Here is an 18,589-nt window from a genome sequence, read left to right on the forward strand (position 1 = left end):
GACCACTGGACATTGCACCTCCAGGGGTGTCTGGACTAGAGTTTGAGTGAAAGCAGGACCACGAGTTAACAGATATCCAATTAACACGAGTTAATTAGCACCTTTGTCAATGCTAATATACACACTACACAAAGGTTCCAGGACACAAGGGCTATGTCTTCAGGGCCAAGAAAGGTATGTTTTTACAGCAAGGTAACTCACCCACATCAGCTAGTAGCAATCTCACTGTAAAATCCTGGTGGAAACAAGGCTCTCTTGTTTTTACCACCAGATAGCTCAGAGAAGTCAATCACGGGTGGGTGGTATAGCTAGGTGAGATCAGTGCTATCTCGTGATAAAAACTACCGAGCCTTGTCTCAACTAGGATTTGACAGGGGCATAGCAAACAGTCATTAGTTACCCTGCTGTAAAACCCCCCACCATTTCTGCTGGAAAGTTAAAGCCAGTCAAAAGTTTGTGGTTTCCCCTAGGGCTCAAACTCATATTCAGCTGACAGTTCCAAGAGCTGGTTAAGACGAGTGAACACTCGCAGAGGTTTTCATAAACTGGGCAGAAAATCTGAGATGCAGGATGCTGAGGGCCTGAGAAAGAGCCTCTATTCATAAGAACATAATGATTCCAGGGGTGAAGAGGAAGATTTTCTACAACTGCTCTTCCGGAGCAGGGGCAAAGGGATCAAGTGGGCACTTGGAAGCACAAGAAGAGGTTTGATCCAGTACAGGCAGCTGCAATGCCAGACGTGCGGCTGGCCTGCCACCCATCTGGAAATAAGTCAAACAGCCTTTCACTTTGTCCCTTGCTGGCTGGAGAATAAAGTTCAGAAGCAAAGGGACTAAATTCATGAACTTTTGGCAGAAGGAAGATGAAAGAGAGGGAGAGCAGGAGGGGAGAACATGTGTGTATGGGATTTCATTTTCTTGGAAGAGCCATTTAATTTCCTTTTCTGTCCTTCTAATCAGCTAAATGCTGCATGTGGCCACCTTGTGTACCCCAGAGATTACTGGATGGCTTTGGAAAGCTGGCTCCAGGCATGCCTGTCCAAAAGCCATGGCTCTACTCATGCCACCCACCGCACGCTCTCTTCCCAAAGGGGTTGGCAATGATGCAAGCTCCACTATGTAAAGCGATCACCTGAGCAGGCAGAAATGACCTGTTCCAGGTTACCAGAGCGAAACAACTCCAGAAAATCCTCGAGTCACCTGAATGCTAAGCCACAAGTGAAAACAAAGGAACAGAAAAGCTCTGACAGGGATGGACTATCACCCAGGAACTTCAAAACCTTCATACAACCTCCACCGCCCCAGCAAAGAGAAGTAGCTCTGATCCACCAACAGGAATCACAACATTACAACAGCCTCTTTATTGTAAAAGCCTAGCAGAGATGTTTCCATTGCTCCTGTGAGCAAGAAGGGCACTTATCATAGTAAATAGCCACCCAACCTCTCAGCTACAGGGTCACTGCAGGGACTTAGCTATGGAGAGGAGTATGGGAACCCTAAACATGGGAGCTAAAAATCCTGGATCATCAATACTCGGACTGGACTAGGCATTTATTGTCACAAACCACAGGGGATCTGACAGCTCCTCTCTATTAAGTATCCCCCCTTGGTCATGACTGTGGTATTAACAGCGTCCACCCTAGGGACCAGGCCACCTCCTCTCCCCAAAAATCTATGTACAGAATCTAGTGGTTCCCTTTTCAACCCTGCTGGTATAAAGAGAGAATGTGTTTTGGTGCAAAGGACTCTATAATTTCTCCTCCCATGCATTTGGGATGACTATGTTAATCATGTGAACTGTACTGACACTTCCAGACAATCACTTCTTCAAAAGGAAATCCTTACTCAGAGCAACCAGACAACTGTTTATTCCGCGAAAGAAAATTAATCTACAAGTATAGAACCCAAGAGAGACATATTGGACCAATTTCTGTTGGTGAGAGAGACAAGCTTCAAGCCACACAGAGCTCCTCTTCAGGTCTGGGAAAGGAATTCACAGCCCATAGTAAAAAGCAAGGTGGAGCAGATTACATGCTAAACAAAGAATCAACTGCAGAGAATCCACTACCACAGAACAAATGCACCACTCCAGGATCCACTGCCGAGTATCCAATTCCTCACAAACCGCTGTAAGGGAGCTGACTGTCTAATAGTCATGTAGCATCTTTTATTTTTCAAAAGCTCAGTAAATCACCCTTTGAGCGTTTTCTTTTATTCACACATGACAGGCCCAAGTCACCCAAGTGAAATTCTGCTCCCAGATGGCGTTTCCGGCACAAGCAGCCCCGTCGTGAATCCAGCCTAAAGAACAACAAGAAACAAAATCCCCGCTCTGAAGCCTGGAGAGAGGATTTTCAAATACTCTTCAGCTGTCAGAGAAGTGACAAAGCGCCGTCAGTATAACCTAGATCGGAACAATGGGAAAGTGCTTCACTTCTTTCTGGATCCCATATACACAGGGAGAACTATGCAGAAGCTAATGGTAAAAGAGTAGAGAAAGGGCAGATGGTTCAGACACAGAACAAGTCCCTCCTAGAACCTTTGCCCATTTTTACATCCCAACCCAAGTGGAATCTTCTAGAAAAGTCTGAGATCTTTGGTTAACTTCTGTGCCCACCCTTATCTTTCACCTCAGCGGACTTGGTGTAATTTCTGCTCCTCTCTGCAGATCTGGGCAGGATAGGAAAGAGAGGGGACTACAAGTCCTTATGAGTGAGTGTTCCTTGTAACAATTCTTGTACCAATACTTGTGCCAATTCCCAAGTCCCATAAAGTCCAGCTAAAACTGAGAGACATGGCCCGACTCGGAAATGCTCACCCCAACCACATCCTTTTGGGATGGATAGTCAATGGCCAGACTTTCTGTATGTAGCACCTGCTTCACTTGGAAACACAACCACAAGGGACTGGGATTGCACAGGCAAAAAGTTAAAACAGACAAACACACTAGATACATCTAGAAAGGGGATTTTTGGAAGATGTGTCTACTGTTCAAAGCTTGGAGGTGTGTGTAAATAACACAATACATGGCTCTAGCACCTTCCATCCAAGGAGCTCAAAGCGTATTACGTCTGAATGAGTAAAGCATCCCAACACCCTGTTGTACAAATGGAGAAAGTGAGGCTGAAAGTGACTGAGTGACTACAGCAAGTCAGCGTTGGAGACAGGATTAGAACCTAGGTCTCCTGAGCCCCACTAGCCTATGCTGTCTCCAATCTATGTTACTTTCCCGGGGGATCTCAGAAGGCTCTTAGAGGATTAGCGCTGGGGCTGGCACAACATAGAACAGGGCAGCAGAGAGAGAGGGCCCCACAGTTCCTCCCTTCTTTGCAGAGGTTAGTTTGGTTTGTGGGAAGTTTTACCTGCAAAGGGATTTGAGGGAATCCTGGTCCAGAAAGCTGTGGTCTTTCTTCACAGATACGATGTCAATAGGGAACAGCGAGTCTGAGGAGGAGAAGAGGAAGATGAGATTTATAGTCACAAGTTGAATCAGCAGCTCTGCCAGGAGACAAAGTGGGCATATGGGGGAAGGGAGGGAGAGGAGGTGTGATGTGACCTGGAGAAGGGAGAAGCAGAGAGGAAAATGGGAAAGCCACAGAAGGAAGGAGGGTGGGAGGCTTCTGAACCCCAGCCATGAAGACTATGAGTAACAGGTGAAAGATATGATTAACGCTCGGGCAGTGCATCTGCATGCCATGTGGTGCAGCTTGGCCATGGGACAGCCTCTGGACACTTCCTGGGATGGTAGAGCAGGAGGGAGGAGCAACATCATCCTTCCCAGAAGACAGTGAGCACTATATCACTGCTCTATGAACAGCTCTGAACTGTCAAGGGGAAGCTCCTGAGGGGAAGGGCTCAAGGGTCCCACTCCAACAGCGCAGGAAGGAGGCTGGTCAGACATTCCCCACTGAAGGGACAACTTGCGGCTTCACATTTGGCAGCTCTTGTAGGCAGCCAGAGAAGGAAAAAGAGGGAGAGATCCAGAGGTGGAAGAGGGGAGACTCAGTGGTGCCTAGCTGCCATGGTGATGGGCACCAGAGAAATGCAGAGATGAAAAGGATGTGTTAGACCAGGGGTCCCCAACACAGTGCCCGCGGGTGCCATGGTGCCCACTGGGACATCTAAGTGCGCCTGTGTACTAGCCGGTGGACAAGCAGCCACCATAATGCCACTGAAATTTGGCAGCAACGCCTCTGGATGATGCTGCTTGCCCCCGACAAACAGCGTCATTCAGAGGCATCGCTGTCAAAATGCCACCAAAAATTCGGTGGCAACGCTCTGGGTGACGCTGCTTGTCGATGGCATTTCGGCCGATGCTTGTCCGCCGCCACAGTCCTCCATGGCTCGTCATTTGGCGCCCACCAGATGAAAAAGGTTGGAGACCACTGTGTTAGACAGTGCAGATGGGCTGAGAGGGAGAAACAAAGCACCCAGAAAATGGGAGGGCAGCTCCAGGGAAATAAACCAAAGCACGCTAAGAATTGTAAACCCCATTACTCAGCAGCTGCCTATCTCACCTGCTTGTTCGCAGACAGACAGTTTCCTCCCTGCCAGATAAATACCCCATGGTTAAATGACCCTGGCATATGCTGCGTGGAGCCGAGTGCGCCTCCTGGGGAAACACTTTCCATTTTTTTAAACTGTCCCATCCAATTGTATTGACAGATCAGCCTATTCACAAACACACACACAGCCTGCACTCAGTGCCCTACACAGCCCGCACGGGTAAGCACCTCTCTCCCACACCTTGCCACATCCGGACCGCAGGCTGCAGTCCCACCCACGGAATTGGAGAGTGCTAGCACTGCAGAAGGTAAACCTCTCCCTGCACAAGGGCCCACGTCCCCTTTGGCACTTGGCCAGCTTTCTGAAAGTACCTGAAGAGGAAAGCAGAGGGGAGAAGTAGTCACCAGGAAAGGGTGAGGGGGATGGGTTACTCACTCTATTATTTCCCTCTTCAAACAGCCACTTTGTGCTTAATTCATTTGGCCCACATGTTCCTGAATGCTTAGGTTTTCATTGGGAGCTTTAAATTAGCAGGTACATAGTATGTGTAAGAGCACACGTAACTGACCCCCTCCCCACTGGCTTCCCAAGGGAGGAAGCTGCAAGACAGCAAGTTATTCCACCTCAGGGCAGGAATCATTGATGTTCCTGAACTAGTTTCAGACAGTGATGATAACCACAACACTATGCACGTCTCTCTCCTCTTTCATGCAAGGATCTCTCACTGCTTGACCAGTGGGGGTATGATGATCCCTGCTAAATGACTTGCCAAGGGTCTCACAGTATATCCGTGGCAGAGCTGGAGACAGAAGTTCGAACACCTGACTCTCTCTAACTGTTAGATCACACACTCTCTCGAATACGCAGAAAAGACCGATCTTACTAAAAACACCTGCCTCCGGAGCACCACTGTCAGGAGTGGAGGAGACATGGATCTGGACTCATGCCGTTTTTTGGAGTGTGGCAGCATCCCAAAAATCATCTGTTAAGCCTTTCAGCCCACTACCAAACAACCCACTTTTGGAGCCAAGCATGAGTGGATCAGACGGTAGAGTTGCACTCTCTGAAAATCCACTGCTCACAATGTTTCCAATGCTCCAAATCTAGACCTAACCCAAACAATAAGTCCCCTGTTTTCTGGAGAAAAGCCAATTGTTTTACATCCAGTGGCCATGGCAGTGATGTGACACATCAGGGCTTCCTCTGCAGCCAGCTGAAAGTGGCTGCTTTGAATCTCTTTCATCGGCATTCGAAGCGCCCACAGCTTTGGCTCAAAAGAAAAATTCACATCTGTACCCACGGGAAGGAAAAGAGGAGAGCAGTGACAAGGGCCAGGGTAGGGAGACTTTATTAGCGGTGCTGCAATCTCTCTCAGGCAGACACTCTCCCTCTGCTAACTCACCAGGCCTGTGTCAAGCAAGCGGTCTGGAATGTGCACAGCAGCATGGCTGTTCTGGGACCTCACTCAGCCTCCCCGAGACCTGACCCAAAAGTCGTGAGTCAAGTCTTGGAGGACAGAGACGTTGGCTGGCATTTGGGCAGGGGCTGGGGGAAGGAGTGAAGCTAGCACATGCTTAGAATAGTCATGTCTTTAAACATAGCTATTACTAGCATCCATCTATCATAGGGTCTTCCATAACGCACATCATCGTTGTAGTATCCACAAGGCTTCCAGGTAGATTAGATCTGCATAGCAAGGTCCTTAGCAAACCACATGGAATTTTCTGCTCCTTTCCCCCGTCTAGGGAGCTCTGCTGGGGACATACATATATACTTGTTACTCTATTAGCGAGGGCAGACGTCTAGTTGTAACTGAAGCTGTCCACTGCAGGTTGCAACAGAGGGATGAAGGGAATGCTGAGTCCACAGGGAGCAGGAAGAAGTCAAGAGAGAAGAAAGCAGAGAGAAGCTGCAGAAGGATGTAGAAGGCTTTGTCAGACCAGCACTGAGTTTGGACTGTTTCTTGACAGACTCCAGTGTCTAGAACCCAATTCCTGTCTCCCTGAGCATGATCTGTAATCAACCCCTAGGCAATCAGATCTGGGCCTAGACTCCAGAAATCTGGTCAGTCTTTACACTTGGACGCACATTGAAGTCACCCCTAAAATAGAAACTAGAAACAAAGAGGCAGCCTGTAAAGCTATCAGCAAAGAGGGGATATCTTGCTTTGTGTGCTTATGTTGCTGGGAGGGGGCAAGTGGAAATGTCCCAGCTGAACAATAGCTGGCTTTGCACATTGCCTGGAGGCCAGGCTTCCAGCTATTGTTCTAGCCTCCTCCTTCCTCGGGCTAAGCTGAGCCAAAGCTGTGATTTTCCAACTTCCATGGGGACTACTGGCCTTCACCATGTGTTTGAAGTAAACAAAGCTGGGTCCAGAAACACACTCTGCAAGGGTTTATTGGCAGACGGGGTTTGCGAGCCCTGGTCTTCACTACAAATGTATGTCAGTATAGCTACCGGGGATGTGTAAAACCCTCACCCCAGAGTGACATAGTTCTACTGACCGAACTCCTGGGTGTAGACAGCGCTTTGTCGACAGGAGAGTTTCTCCCATCCACGTAGCTACTGCCCCCCAGGGAAGTGGATTAACTATGCCGACGGGAGCAGCTCTCCTTTTGGCATAGGTAGTGTCTTCCCTAAGCGCTACAGCGGCACAGCTGCACCAGTGGAGCTGCATCACTGCCACAATGTACGTGAAGACAAGCCCTGAGAAAAACACAACGCATGAGAAAGTCAGTGGGATTCATCCAGCTGCCTCTCCTAAAACATCCTTCCTTCTGGGACCTCGCAAGAGAGAAATGCAGCTCCCAGCACGGAGGTGCGATACTCTGGGAGTGCACAAACCTGGCTCCTGCATACTGAGTGGGGGAATGGCAACTGCCAGCAAGACAGTTAAGCAGAGTAAGAAAGAAATGTTCATTCTCACTCCTGTGCCATGACCAGTTCAGCAGTACATGCATCACCACCTCCAGCAAGAGCTTATTAAAATACCTACCAGCACTGTCATCTATGCAAACCTGTCTCCCTCCTGGCCTGGTCAGGCATCCTGGGAACTTTCTAGTGGTGCTGCCTGAAGGGCAGAGGTTTAGGAATGCAGAAAGATCGATAACAAGACTAGTTCTCCAGGGCTCTTATCAAGTCGGAAGGCTTAAAGTTGTAACAGATAATCAGACAATTAGCAAACTGCCCCCTCCATCTCTTCCTCTTCCCCAGCATTTCAGGCTGGCTCCTGTGCTCTGAGAGCTTCCCTTGTAGTCACCATCTGCAGCTAGTTAAGACACACACACGTCAGGTATTTTTGGGTCTTCCAAACTGGAAAGAATAGGGGAGGCCTGGAATGAATAGCTCCATGGTCTGAGCATACCATACCATCCGGTCTACTCCCCATCCCAGGCTCCAGCTAGCCAAGACCTTAAGCAGTTGCCAGGGACACTGCTGTCATTGATCAGAGCACAAAATCAGACACTCACTACCACAGTGACAACAAAAGTACAGCAGCCACTGCTCAGGCAGCAGCCATCTCTGATCACATAGGAAGACTGCTGTTCAGACCCGTCTCCAGTCTTGAACAAACAACTACACTCAGTCTCACTCTGCAGAACCCATCCTGATGAGGAACAGGATGACCCTCTGGCTTTTCTCTCTCTTTCCATCCACACAAGGCTGACAATACCTGGAGCTCATCAACACTGCTTCGGGCACTGGCCAGAGAGTGCTGGGGGTCATCTCTCCTCCTGGGAGTTAAGTACTGTCTCACAGGTTCTCTCAGCTCCTCCTGGCTAAGGAAGCTCAGAACTAGAACCCCAAACTGGTGGATGGTGGGACTGGCATCCTTTCTACACATGGTGCAGTGCTGTTTTCAAAGGCCTGCTCTTAGAGAAATGAGAGTACTTCCTCTCCCCCCAGGGCTCCCCCGACCCAGAGAAAGCAGGAAAGGGTAAACTTACCTTCATAAAGCTGTGCATACTGAGGAAATCCTGCTGCACGCAGCCAGTCACAAGCTTTCTTGGCCTCGACTTCTGAAACAAAAGCAAATGAACTAGTTTGAGGATCTCAACTTCATTATCTCCAAAGTATGTACGTGTACTAGGGTCTGGGCCAGTCCAAACACTCCCGAGCTTCTGAACTTCAGAACCACATCTGGATCCAACCTTCGTGGCCTGCACCTATTTTTAAATGCACTCCAGCCAAAGTAAATATATTTACATGAAATGGGATGTGTAAAACCTACAAATCTCCCCTTGGCAGCATTCACTCAACAAGCATGGGTTAGCACCTATGCATGGGATAGGAGTGGTTAGGAGACCGCATCAGGACCCCTGACAGCACAACCCAAATGGAGCTGTCATGGATTCCATTCTAGGATCTATTCTCCTTTAGCATTAGAGTATTGCACTTGATGAGAGGGTCACTGGTCCCCCCTCACCCTTTGTTCCCATTTCTGTGCTGCAGAAATGCAGTCTCCTTCTCCCATCCTATAATAGGACTCATTCTCCCTTAGCATCAGCACAGAGAGGGTATGGAACAGACTATAGAGTTGCAATTTGACCACAAGCAATGCTTTTAATCTCCTACTGAAATATTTCATTTCTAAACTCACTGATCTGAGTGACACTTTGCCAGGAGAAAGTAAGAATCTTTAAAAAATAAGTTAGGGTTCATAAAAGTTTGGGGGTTAATCACTTAACAGGCCCCCTGTAGGCTTCTACTACGAAAGTCTAAGACCATACTAAGTTAGCACCTCCACTGGAATCAATGGGACTAATCATGAAATTAAGTGCTTCTTAATATGAGCAAGGGGCACAGAATCAAGTTCTCTCTATTATGATGTCTGAGGGGTACGAACTCTGATCTCTAGACCCCTGCTCTAGCCTATTGCCTTGTGGTCTGATTTTCACTGCCCCCATTGACTTTCATGGGAATTCAGAGCACTTAGCAAACATGAGAATTAGGCCACAAGGCAATACCTCAGAGGACTGCCTGCAACCAGTCAGTGTTTGTGAAACAGAAATCAGGACAGCAATGAGATTCTTGCAAAACTTAGTAAGGGGCCCAGCTCTGAATTACTGACAGTGCTACGGGTATTTGCTTATACGTGGCTTGAAAATCCCCTGGGGGAGCCAACATAACAGCCAACGCTTTGTTTTCTAGGAAATTTCTAGAACTTTCAGAACCTGAGGTTGTCAGCCACAATCCCATGCAGCTAAGGGAAGTTGTTGTCTGATGTCAGCAGTCATCAGACTGGGCTGGGCAAGATTAACGTTTATGATCATGACCAACGTATTTTACCAGAAAATCCTATTGTAAATTCACACAGATTCTTCCTTGCCCACTTTCCCCTTAACAGCAGTTCTGCTGTCCTATAGATGGACCTATGGCCGGCTCAGGCAAGAGCATCTTGGAAGGAAGCACCTCCAATGACATCAACAGCCCCTGTCAGGAGCACTCAATACATTTATTACAGAGCAGTGGAAAAAAAGCACAAAATAAATATTTCACTTAGAGATAGGACTGAGCTAAAACCTGGGACCAAATGCCTCAGGGCTTTGGGAAAGAAGGTTTGGAATATCATTCTAGATCTGGATCCAAATTTTGCAGCTGCCCTTAACTCTACATTGGACCAAACCAAAACCCTGGATCTGAATCCACTTGAATTCTGAAAAGAGTCAAAATCCAAAAATGTAAATCCAGATCTAAATTTTGGCACTCAGGTCCAGGTGTCATTTGAATTAAAGTTAAGTTACTCTAGAAAGTAGTTGTCATTTTAATTCAGGGAAAGTTACTTTGGAAAATGTGCACATGTGTGTGTGTTTGTCTTCTCCAACCCACACCACGCAGTTGAAAACTGTATAACACAGCAGCACAGAGCAAAGTGCACCATATGCAAACTATGAAGAGCTCAGAGACGCCTGATAGAAGGGATCACTGTTTTCTGATCACTCAGAAGGACCATCAAGTGTGACTTCTGCTCCCCCTTCTTGCACTGGAGGTATTTCCAGATCTTAGGGAGGAGAGTCAATCAGTATTTTATGTCCTGTTTAAAAAGGAGAAAACATTTACTGGCAACCTAAGGGCACCGTGCTTAGCTGAGCACAAGCATTGGGAGGAAAGCCATCAGGTCATTCCCAGTTAAACACAGATCATGCTCCAAAGACCCTATCAACATGAACCCTCGCCTGCCCGACTGCACATCCCATCCAGAATTGCAAAATAAAAGACATTTCACCTCCTTCCATTGCAGGGGGAATGCTTTTTAAAAATGTGAATGTTGTAACTCGGATGCAGGAAAATACCCATGCTCCATTATCTTCTGTCAAATCAAAGTCACCAGGCGGACAGCCCTGGAGAATGAATCTCTCTTCTATCCGCAGAACCTCACACACACCTCCTCACCCAACATGCCTTACTCTGACCTGAAAGGGACCCCTACTAGAAATGAAAGGGGAGTTTAGTCTAGTCTCTGCGGCCCATTAAGAAAGCCAATAAAAGTGGCAGTTTTTGTGATGGTAATACCTATCTACCAAAAACTAGACTGAGACCCTCCAAAGTCCATGCTGGTCACCAAACAAGACCATGGATCTTTATTTTTTTTAAAAACAGAACTGACCGGGCTAAGAATACTTCCAAAGAGAAAAGCCAAGAAACAAACAGGAGCCATAAAGGGAGTATTGTGATCCTTTTTTAGCACACACTTCTGTGCTGAGCTTACCCCTTACAGTAGACAGATTGAACAGCATTACAGAACTGACGCCAAGCAGGTCTGATCAACCATCCATGCAACCTCTGGGACTTGCAGGAGCAAAAACAGCCACACTATGGTGTTTCCTTCAAAGACTATTCAAGCTGAAACAGAGGCAGATGGCGGGAGAAGGAAAGGATGTGGAATCAAAGGATTCTCAGCAGACAGAGGAGGGCTCCGACCTGCCCCTCCAGAAAGGCAGAGAATGACATGCGTTCACTTGGCAGATCTGGGATCCAAATGAACTGTACTTCACATCACCAGTGGAAACGTGAAGTCAGAGAGCGACATTTCCTTCCCTTGTACTGGAGTCAGTCCAACTGGCACTGGATGGAGGAGGGGGAAGAGGGGGAAATCTGACTTTTCTCTTGCTTGTCGGAACGGAGCTCTCTGCCTTTTTTAAACGGTTTGCCCTGCAATGGTGACGCCTTTGTTTTCCTCTAAACAGTTCCTCTAAAAATGGGTTCCCAAGATCCACTGCACTGGGAACGTGGGGATCACAGCCTAATCACCCATGGTAAGTTCACCACCACCACCAGCCCCAGCACCAAAAAGGTTTCAAAGTGTTTCTGTTCAGGCCAAGAGACCAAGGTTGATTTCCTCTTTCCCTCCTACCCTTTCCATGAAAAGTACTTTCCCACAGAAATCCTGAAAAAGATCTTTCCGAGCCACAAGAAGACTGGGTAGAACAATAGTTATGACAATAACCCAACTGGATTCCAAACTCCAGACCAAAGGAAAACAACATCACAGCAGCACCCACAGAGATGTTACAGATGTGTGTGCTGCAGCATCAACAAAGATTGTGAGACTGCCTGTGAACTTTCCAGCCAGATTTCTCTCTCACCCACACATCACAAGCTCCGCAAGGGCCTTGAAATTATGATCAGCTGAGCAGCCCACTGTCACCAGCGGAGGTCCAAAACAGGGCAAATTCTTCTCTACATTATACCAGTGTAAAACCAGAATACTCCCACTGGACTTCAAGAAAGCCATTACTGCCTGAGTAAATACCCTTCCCATCCCAGCTCACCAACCCAACACCCCCTCTTCCAGTCTCTCTAAAATATCCACTTCTTCCACAAGACCCAGAAGAAATGAGGTTATGATTTAAAAGAGATAAAGTCATGCAAAGTACCCCATTTCTATTATTCCCAATGTGCCCCATTTTCTATGAATCCATATCCTAGACTTCTCGATGTAGGATCTCTCTTTATTTTGCATACTGTTCGGGCTGAACTCTGGCACAGTGCCTTCCAGTGGTTCCCAACAGGAAGCAGGCTAGAGAGACACATGGAGACCAGAGTTCTGAGTCAGACACTGGGTCAGGTTTCATTCATCATGTTGCTGATGGAATTGTCAAATAAAAGCATTCCCCCGACACCTCCTGCTTTCCTGAGAATCCAACATGAACAACAAAGAACAGACAACATGTTAAGATGGTGTAAGAAGATGCCAGGATTTAGCCCCGCTTGTGTTTTCTTGGTACCTTTTTCATTTCAATTAAAATAGAAGTTTTATTTTTAATTTTCCCAGCAGCCATGTTGGGAACCCCAACACAACAGCACCAAGCTACTGAATGAGATTCATAAAGGGAAACTGATTAGAAACAACATGAAATTTACTTTAGTTTCACTACTGAAAGTGCAGAAATTACTCCTCAAATGCAACATAAATGACCTTAGAAACTCCATCATAATCACTGCGATTATCAGTAATGCAGACTGCTTGGTTTTTTTTGTTTATGTTGATGTAACCCACTGACGAATCTGTGCGATAGGTCTCTGAGCCTGATCTGTAGAGGATACAAGTCTGTTGCATCCGCAGCCACAGAACTTCGGTATTTAGCATGAGCTGTAGTAGCTCACCCATTTAGCTCTGGAGGTTCTCAGTTTAATCCTTGGCATGTTGGCCATGACAGCAGATATCATCCTAATCACATGCACTTGAATTGCAAAAAGAAAATATATTGAGTGTGCAGAGCAATCTGATCAGCCCCCGCCCTTCAGCCTTCTCTTGGAGAGGCAATGTGAAATGTAAGGACCAGTTCTACACCTTTTGGAGTTGCAGCACATAAGGTGCAAACCCAAGGGGAGAATGAGGCAAAGATGGCTTTAAATTCGTTTGCCCCCTCTGGATTCTGGGCAGCTGTAGGCCGACGTGTCCCACACAGAAATTAGAACAGCCACAGAGGTTGCTCAAAATTATAGCAGCCTACCAGGGCAGTCTCTCGACTGTAACTCTGTAGCGCCAGGGTGATAGAGACACCACCCCCACCTCCAGCATGCACTTTACGTTGGCTCTTACAGGAAAAGAAGTGCAGGACTAATTGTGCAGGCCTTGCCTAAGCTGTGCTTGGACTAAGGCAATTCTTCTCTAGTCACTTCGGGCACCTTTAGGGCCCCTAAACACCAGCTAAAGTGGCAAATAGGGGCCAGAGCAGGGGGCAATCTCTCCTTCGGTGTTTTAAGGGACCGTGGAAAACCCCAAGTCACTAATGATTGCTTAGTTAAGCCTCGTAAGAGAGCGAGAGCTAGAAAACTCCGTGGGGTACAACAAAACATGGGCAGGTCTAAAACCAGCAAGGCACAAAACAGTGGAGGCAGATTTTAATTACACCTAGAAAACCATTTCCCAGAGCTCCAACTCCGCACCTCCCCTTCAAAACCAAACCAAAACAATACAACCAGGGTTCCAGAATTTCAGAGCAAGTTTCCAAATTCCCCGTAAAAAAATGTCTCACACAGGCAATTAGTGTGTGAAAAACAAACCACATCACAAAGATGCCCATCATGGAAAGCTATGAAATAAGATGCTGGGCAGATGCTAGGGGGAATGCAGGCTCTTTCTATTAGACTCCATCTCAGCTCTGGCGTTAGCATGTGTAGCACTTTGGTGTGGGTTTTGTTTCCATCCTGGTTTAAAATAAACTATTGCGTAATAAGTTAAATATGCAGACGTGGAACTTAATTTCTCTCCCTAGTCTGTAAACGTAAACGCCTTCCTATTTATCATGGAACCGACAGAAAAGTCTGGTGTGTTCACTAGGCCATGGAGAACAAATCTGTTTCTTAAGAGGACTGGGCTCTGAAATAGCAATTTTACATGTAGGACTCAGATCCCTACTTATGCTAAACATATTGGGCCAGATCCATCCCTATTGTAACTGTACTGGAGTTACAGCAGGGATGAATCTTACCCGTGATGCCTTGTTCTGCTCTCACTGATGCTGCTTCAACCTCATTGAATTTGACACTAGAATCAGATTGCACAGGTGTAAGGAAGAGCAGAATATGGCCTGTTAAGTGTAGAATGTACTCATCTCTCTCCTTGGTATTGATGATAAATATATACCTAGAAAACTAAGCTGGAGAAAGGCAGTGCAGAACACACTATTAGGAACAATCCCATGCTGGCCGTTGGGTATGAGGTACGTACTGTTTAAATAGGTGTCTTTCAGCAGTAGTGCTGTAGTGGGTAAAACTTGGGTAAGGTGAGTTCACCCACTTCTCATCGGTGGAATGTGGAGCTTAGCTCGGGTTAGTTAACCCAGCCTACTTCTTTTTTTTACAACATCCCTGTGTTTTCCTGTTTCATTTTCTATAATTCTGTGATACTATTCTGCAGGCCTGATTCTCCTCTCTCTCACACCAGTGTTACTCTACTGAGGTCTATGGAGTTACTCTTGATTTACACCTGTGTAAGGGAGAGGGGAATCAGCTCCTACGGCTCCTGCTCACATAAAGACTTGCAGAGGAAGCAAAGAAATGGAATTATTCCATCCCTGACCCTCAAAGATACGTAACATTAAGCAAGTGAATAGTGATATTCCAACACTAGAGGCTTCCAGCCATGCTCTCAACAGCTCCCGCCCTAGGCTCTAACCCCTAGCCACCCTAGGGTTGGGAAACCCAGCACTGAGTTTTGCTCTGAACCCATTTCTCATACAAACGTGGTGTGAGCAGCAGTTTTTTAGAATGGGAGAGATGTGCCAAGTTTTTACATCCTGTATCCCAGTAGCATTGACCAGCCACACCTGAATCTGAGTCTCCACGGTTTGGCACACGACACTGATACATAGTAATTGATTTTGTCTATTCACGTAATTCCCAATACAATCAGCCAACCTCCTAAACATTAACAGCCACAAGCACAGATAGAGTATGGAGACAAGCGTAAGAAACTCCACTGGACACTGTCCCAGATGCGGTGGGTTTCCATAATTAACCTTCACACAGTTACAAGGGCTTACAAGCTTTGGAAACTGCGCCCTGCTGCACTGCCAACAAGGGATTGTTCAAATGCCTCCATCACATTCAAATCCTGAAATAGTCTGTCTAATTTTAACAGCACTGATTCTGTCACAATTGAGGAACCCTTGGGAATCTAAAACACTGGCAGGCAGAAAGTCAACAGAGAGCAGCCACGGTTTGGGGCCTGGCTGGGAACTGGAGCTGCAGCAGAGGAGAGTTCACGAGTCAATGACAGAACCAATTTAGACAGTTGCACAGCTTAAGAAATGGATCACTTTCCTGTTTACATCCCAGACATTTACTGTACTGTGCAGGATAAACAAGAGTGATCTGGAGGAAGGAATGCTCTGAGTTAGCTGAGGACAAGAGCTACTTAACAAATACAGGCGAGTGTGTTGTGTGTACATGTGCCTGGCTGTGCATGTGTGTGTTCATGTGACAGGCACAGTCATCTTTTGGAAAGGTGAGGGAGGTCCCTCCCTATAGGAGACCCTTATTTCTTCCCCAACATCCCTCAATAACGTCCCAGATTGCATCTATGTTTGTTCCAGCTGTGGAAGGATGGATACTGCTCTCTCGGAAGTGCAGTCAGACCAGACTAATGGTCCAGTCCAGTCCACTCCCTCTGATCTTGCAAACCCGGTCAAGGCACTAGTCTCTTTCTCCTCTGCAAATCCACTGCGGGAAGAAGGAGGGGTTGTTTGATCACCAGCTCTTTGTTTTTCAGTAAGCCAGAGACTCACCAGTTACAGAAGACAAGCACCAAATGAATGTGTATGGACCAGGGCCGCTCGAGGGGTGGGGGTGGGGGGCGGACAAGTGGGGAATTTGCCCCAGGCACTGGGCCCCACAGGGGCCCCCACGAGAATGTCAGAGGCTTCCCCCCATGCCCTCGTGCCCTGTGTCCAGGAGCAGCCCTGGACAGAACTAAAGCAGCGTGGCTCAGGTGCGACCGGAGCTCCTCCCGCTCAGAGCTGCGTGGTAAGGGGGCGGGGCTGCGAGCTCAGGTCTTGCCGGAGCCAGGCCACTGCAGCGCTGTCCAGGGCCACTTCTGGACGTGGCACGCTGAGGCTCCGGGAGAGGGGGATGGCGGGGGTAAGCAGCATGGTAAGGGGGCCGGGGTCGTTGGATAGGGGGCAGTCAGGGGACAAGGATCAGGATAGGTCGGGGATTCTGAGGGGGGAATTTGGGGGTCAGACAGGGGGCAGGGCCAGGCTGTTTGGGGAGGCACAGCCTTCCCTACCCTAAAGCTCATTCAGCAGTTTGAGGCTTGCAGACAACTATTTAATACAAAGAGCTAAGCTGTTATCTTTTCCCTTAAGGCTATCATCCCTTTCACTTCTCAAATGCCAAATTATAGTCTACATTTAATTTCAGTGTCATAGGGAGATTCATGTCAGATTAATTTGCCACTTTAGATTAACAGTGATAGAGCCAAGAGAGCCATGGGGGAGGGATCACATGAGAAGAGCAATATCCTACACCACCTACCTACTTCCCAACCCTACCAAGGGAGACCCTATCCCCTGCATTCCCCAAGGCTCCAGAGGGCTTAATTCAGTAGTTCTCAAACTTTTGTATTGGTGACCCCTTTCACATAGCAAACCTCTGAGTATGACCCCATTCTTATAAATTAAAAACACTTTTTTATATATTTAACACTATTATAAATGCTGGAAGCAAAGGAGGGTTTGAGGTGGAGGCTGACAGCTAGCGACTCCCAGTAATAACCATGTGACCCCGAGGGGTCCCAACCCCCAGTTTGAGAACCCTTAGGTTAATTTAATTTTAGCACTCTAGGTCCATTCACATGCATGTCCTATTTTGGGCATTTCAGTTTTCACAACATAGGCTCATCCCAGATTCTGGAACAAGCTCAAATGCTCAGTTCATGGAGTATGTACATAAGCTATACTAAGACAAACCTCCAGTAACCATCTCCAGTTTGTGAGGGACCCCATGGAGCCAGTTTCTAGGAAACAGATAAATTCATGGAGATTAAGTCCATTAGTGGCCATTAGCCAGGATGGGTAAGGAATGGTGTCCCTAGCCTCTGTTTGTCAGAGGGTGGAGAAGGATGGCAGGAGTGAGATCACTTGATCATTACCTGTTAGGTTCACTCCCTCTGGGGCACCTGACATTGGCCACTGTTGGTAGACAGGATACTGGGCTGAATGGACCTTTGGTCTGACCCAGTATGGCCATTCTTATGTTCTAACCTAAATGAACTCAAAGTTATGGAGACAGGTATGAGTCAAGGAAGCCAGCAGAGTATCAGAAACCTGGAAAAATCTCTGACTGGATGGGATCAGGTGTTTGGTCACAAGCTGAGGTGGTTCAAAAGTTTTGGAATTTTTTTAAGCAGAATTTTTTTATCGTTTCTTTAAACAATCAAACACAGCAAGCAGTAAATATTTGGCCACACACTTCTGAAACTCCAAACCATGTTCAGGTTTTGGCAGACTAATTTCAGCTTTTCAATTAAAAAAACCACAATAAATTTTGAAGGAAAGCAGACATTGTCCATGACTTTTTCTGCTTTTTAAAAACCCCTAGTTTTCGATACAAAAAAAGTTTTGATGGAAAATATTTGTCCAACCCTTTTAATGAGCTTTAGTGCCTTTTAGCACTAGCTGATGCTGAGAACCAGTGATACCTTGTAAAGGTGACTTGAAAAGAAATTCAAAACTGGGCTTGTGCCAAGATGCAGCAGGTTTTTAAATGTTTATTTTTCCCAGGGCCGCCCGTGGGTAAGGAGCAAGTGGGCCAATTTGCCCCGGGCCCCACAGGGGCCCTCATGAGAATATAGTATTCTATAGTATTGCAACCTTTTTTTATGGAAGGGGCCCCTGAAATTGCTTTGCCCCAGGCCCCCTGAATCCTCTGGGCGGCCCTGGCAGAGACAAGAAGAGCAGAGGTCTAAGATACCCCACCCCCAACTCAAATGGTGCCCTGTTCCTGGGCTCTGGCAAGTATAGCCTCAGAGACCTTGCAGGACTCCCATATAGTTAGCAAGCTCTCCTCAGTACAGAGAGAGGAGTGGAATGAAGGGCCCTGACAAGCTAACAAGCTGCTGTTCTATTATCAAAACA

General features: G+C 47.1%; 1 protein-coding gene across 9 annotated transcripts in view; it reads right to left on the reverse strand.

Moving 5' to 3' along the window:
• Positions 1–18,589, reverse strand: part of STARD8 (StAR related lipid transfer domain containing 8) — a 150,892-nt gene that overhangs the window by 22,998 nt on the left and 109,305 nt on the right. For 6 of the 9 annotated variants that reach the window (XM_030574877.1, XM_030574883.1, XM_030574878.1 and 3 more), the window contains 2 exons: positions 8,453–8,524; positions 3,362–3,443 (listed from right to left, as the gene is read on the reverse strand). In XM_030574877.1, the coding sequence (XP_030430737.1) occupies positions 3,362–3,443; positions 8,453–8,524 (154 nt within the window). Of the gene's footprint in view, positions 1–3,361; positions 3,444–8,452; positions 8,525–11,214; positions 11,470–18,589 lie in introns of those variants that run through there. The other 3 variants (XM_030574882.1, XM_030574881.1, XM_030574880.1) reach the window with 2 other exon arrangements.

The sequence above is a fragment of the Gopherus evgoodei genome, chromosome 9, assembly GCF_007399415.2.
Source record: "Gopherus evgoodei ecotype Sinaloan lineage chromosome 9, rGopEvg1_v1.p, whole genome shotgun sequence".
NCBI lineage: Eukaryota > Metazoa > Chordata > Testudines > Testudinidae > Gopherus > Gopherus evgoodei.